This window comes from Etheostoma spectabile, chromosome 9 (assembly GCF_008692095.1).
Source record: "Etheostoma spectabile isolate EspeVRDwgs_2016 chromosome 9, UIUC_Espe_1.0, whole genome shotgun sequence".
Lineage (NCBI taxonomy): Eukaryota > Metazoa > Chordata > Actinopteri > Perciformes > Percidae > Etheostoma > Etheostoma spectabile.
In genome coordinates, this window is record NC_045741.1 from 4,655,823 (window position 1) to 4,659,930 (window position 4,108).

The following is a 4,108-nucleotide window of genomic DNA, read 5'->3' on the forward strand; positions in this document are numbered from 1 at the left end:
TGGTGGTGGTGGTGGTGGTGGTGGTGGTAGTGGTGGTGGTGGTTTCCAATCTTTTAAAGGCTGTTTTTTCTACAAAAAAACTATAGTGACCAGCTGATTAAAGACTTACTTCTAAAAAAGAAAAGTATGCGTCTTTAAAAAGTTGTTAAGATTAACGTGTTCGGCAACCAATGGGCTTGAAGCTGAGAGCCCTAGACAGGAAGTCAGAACGTTCTGAGAGACAGACCAACACATTGTTGGTTTTGTTCATTATCTTTTAATATCTCTGTATCTTTTATTCTTGCTCTCCCTCCCCCCTCTGGCTCTTTAAAATCTCTTGTTCTCTCCCTCCCTCGCTGCCTTCAAAAGGCAGTCTCCTACACCTGTTTGCGTTCGTTCCCGCAAGGCACATTTCCTCTCTTTCTTTGTGTTTTCTTCTTTGGCGTTGGAGAGCCTCGGCGGTGAAGCATCTTATTCTCCTGACCACATCAGACAGGCCTGCCGCTGCCTGGGACACAGTGAGGTGTGGGAGTCGAGGGAGGAGGGGGGGCGGTAAGTGCGGGCTCAGGTTGCCTGTCTGCGAGGACCGAGAGAAAACAGGGCGATAGAGTTAACACCTTGAGGGTATGGCGACGACGCAGACTGCTGCCGCGGCGCCGTCCTCTTTTTGTTACCCAATTTCTTGTCAGGCCGGCAGTAATTTGACTTGGCATCTTCTCAGACTGCTGCTGAACACCATGTGAACAAATACCAGTATACACTATCCAAGTGTCCTCGGGCCAGATACTGAACTCCGAATTGCTCCCGATGATGCACCATTGGTGTGTGAATGTTTGATGCGCAGGCGCCACCTTGCATGGCAGTCCCAGTGTGTGTTTGAAAGGTACCTGTACTATGTAAAATCACTTTGAGTAGTCATGTAGTGTGTGTATAGCGTCCATGTTTTGCCAACATTTTGCTTCCACGTCTTAACTTCATATATTATGAGTCAGGATGTAAACTGAAACTTGACTGGTTGGCAGACGCATACGACTTTAAGGCGCTAATGCTAGTTTGTAATTTGGATGAACTGGCCCTTTAAGTCCTGTGATAAAATTACATCAATTTCTGATCATTTAAAGCTGTCAAGTCTGTTAAAACAGATGAATATATTCATGATTAATAGTCCAGATCTCCATCCAGATCTCCATCAGAATGATAATTTAAGCAGCCACCTTTTCCCTCCTTTCTCGCTCCTTCTCTGTTTTGAAATGTTTTATTCCCACGCGGGCACTCTCTTGGCGTATGGATCCTTCCCTCCTCCTCCCTCAGTATGAGGTTGGAGGCGTGTCCCAGAAGGATTTACTGTTGGAAAGCAGAAGGTCCTCGGACAAGGAAAAAAGATGTTTGGAGAATCCTGTTTTTTTTTGTTTCTTTCTTTCTGTTTTGATATGCAGGCCGAGCTGTATCTCTGCTGCCAAACGGCCTCGGGCTTCATCTGTCAGCCTGGACAGCAAGAGGAAGCTGGTTTCTCACTGTGGACGAGGTCAAGGAGTGGGCTAGGCGTTCCCCTTCAGGATTTAGACGTTTTGTGAAATTGCTGCTAAATCTTGGCCACTTTCTGGCCACTAATGCGATGATGTAATCCACTTGTTCTTATTCAGAGTGACGCAAAGTGTCTGTGGCCTTCTGCTGCCTCCACTGATCTAATGAAGGCCAGACGGCTACAGATGTTTCGGTTTTAAGGACACGTCTCATTTAGTGCAGCTTTTGCCTGTCGTCTACTGTTTGTGTAGCATGAAATGACCACCATGTCACTGCGGCCATTTTCTTTTCTAAAAGGTACATTTGCTATGTTGTTGGACAGTGTTATCCACAGTTAAAAATCTGTCTCCAGAACTTAAAATAGGATGGAAATATGTTGTGGTGTCTAGTGTCTCTTCAGCTTTTGTCAGGTTTTCCTTGTGTTCATCATCAAGGACATTCAAGGACTTGTCTGTCAAACTCTGTACTTTTAGAGATTTTGCTTTTTTTTTTTTTGGACTTGTTAAAAGGATAGTTCAGACATTTGTTCAGTGTGGTTGCATGAGCTATTCCCTATTAACATCTGAACTGTCCCTTTTAATGAATTTAATTTGCGGGGATTCTCTTCACGAAAAAATACCTTTTAACGATGGTGGTCATTTGTGGTTTTTCACAAACATTTTTTCTAAGAAAAGTGTAGACGGTGTCTTAAACTTTACTTATTTTTTAAGCACATATTTCTTGATGTAAATTATAACTCGTTGGTTGTTGACTCTCTTTTAGGCAAAGTTTTAAACACTGATGTACTGAGAAGTTTGGCATGTTTATATTTCATACATTCATAAACAAAACTATTAGAAAATAGTGTAGTTTAATATCAGCGCCAAAACTCAGACATCTTTCCTAGCTCTGGAAAAAACTAAAATGTGTATAAACTGTCTCGGGGCCTAGCTGTGTCCCTGACAGCCTGGCTTTAATTCTGGACCGGGACCTTTTGTCTCCTGGGCTGTCAACTCTCTACATTCGCAATAAAAAGACAAAAATGCAGTGAACAAAATAACTCTTCCGGTCTCATATTTCAACCTAACCTTCCTGGCCGTCAATACAAAATCCTGATGCTGAGGTCTGCAGATTGTTCTGCACGCTCACCAAGAACAATTCTTTCCTGGGTTTGATCAAATTAGCGAGTGTAGATATATCAAAGCCAGGCTGAATAATAACTGGGTGATGCTCCCTCCCTCCTCCTCTCTGCGGGGTTGGACCGGCGTTATCAGCTCCCCGTCTCTTTGCCTCTCTGCCTCCCGGAGCTGCCAATCTCTCCCAGGGCTTGTCTCCATCTTATCTCCCCCTCGCATTTCACAGAGAGAAGCTCTGAGAGGGCTGGGCCGGGCAGATAGCGACTGACCTGTCTCTTCCCTCGGCAGCGCTTTCTTTTTTTTAAGGAAGCCGCAATCTGCAAACTCAAATGGCTGACTAGATTATCCCCCCACTCACCTCCTCAGCTGTGGGAGAACACACCCTTTACTGTCTGAGGATGGGTGTATTCCTGTCTGTGCACCTGGCTCTCCTTAATGAAGCGGGAATGCCGCCTGGGGACTCAGGTGGCACGTCTTTTGAAGCTGCTGCCCTGTTGGGAGTTTGAACTCGAGGAAGGAGGGGCCCCCTGTGAACGTGTCAAAGGCAGAAAGCTGACAGAAGTTAAACGGCTCCCGTAAACCTGCCGCTTGCTGCCTCTTTAAAACATTTCTCTCCATCTCTACTCCTTTGATTGACTTGTCTGATGTCTGCAGGCAGCCAGAGAAGAGTTTCACTTTGTTCCAAAACCGTTAATCAAGGTGGAGGATCTTTTGGAGTGAAAGCTGTTGAATTTCCACTGATGGTTTTCTTCTACTGTCTAAGCCTGCACGCATTCCCTCCCTTTATTTCCTTTTATCAAAGTCGATCACATTTTCTCTGAACCCTTCTCTTCCAAAATGGAACTATATTCACACCTGGGGATTTCAAAACCCCTTCTTTCTTTTATCAGCGCATTAAAAATGTCTGTTGTTTCACTCTTGCAATCAGCTCCATCACAAAGAGACACAGGGAAAAGCGGGAGACTTGGGCATCGCAGCATGAAAAATGCAAATTGCCGTTTCAGCATGTTTCAAAATAAAGCACGATGCAATCTAGGAAGCGTATCGTAATTGGAAAGAAAGTGTGTTTAAGGTAGATCCGCTTAGACGCCAGTTAAGCCTATTAAGGTCTTATCAGAAGTCCCAATGCTGTTTTATTTGCTGATTAACCCCGGATGGAAGATGCTCCACGAGAAAGAGATGCAGCAGGCCGATGCGGTTTCCTGTTGAACCCCTCTGGGATGCTCAAGCTGCCGTGAAAACGTGTCTTACAGCAAATTGTCTAAAGTGTGTCTGTTATTTGTTTGTGTGACAGATGGGGCTGCTGACAGTGGGGAGCTGGACCTGAGTGGGATAGATGACCGTGAGATAGAGCTGGTAGGTACCTGCTGCTTAATAACATACAACTGGAGCACTGAAGTTTAACAATTACATAAAGAAATCAGAATGATTACTATTGAACAAAAACTCCCTTTCCTGAAGATGCCTTAACCCTTGTATTGTCTTCACTT

At 44.6% G+C, this 4,108-nt stretch overlaps 1 protein-coding gene across 2 annotated transcripts in view; it reads left to right on the forward strand.

Annotated features, from left to right (window-relative positions):
* brf1a (BRF1 general transcription factor IIIB subunit a) overlaps nt 1-4,108 on the forward strand; it is a 206,738-nt gene that overhangs the window by 132,548 nt on the left and 70,082 nt on the right. For both annotated transcript variants that reach the window (XR_004333450.1, XM_032525603.1), the window contains exon 13: nt 3,913-3,974. Coding sequence is in view for 1 of the 2 variants with exons in the window: in XM_032525603.1 (XP_032381494.1) it covers nt 3,913-3,974 (62 nt within the window). In the remaining variant the exon portion in view is untranslated. The remainder of the gene's footprint in view (nt 1-3,912; nt 3,975-4,108) is intronic.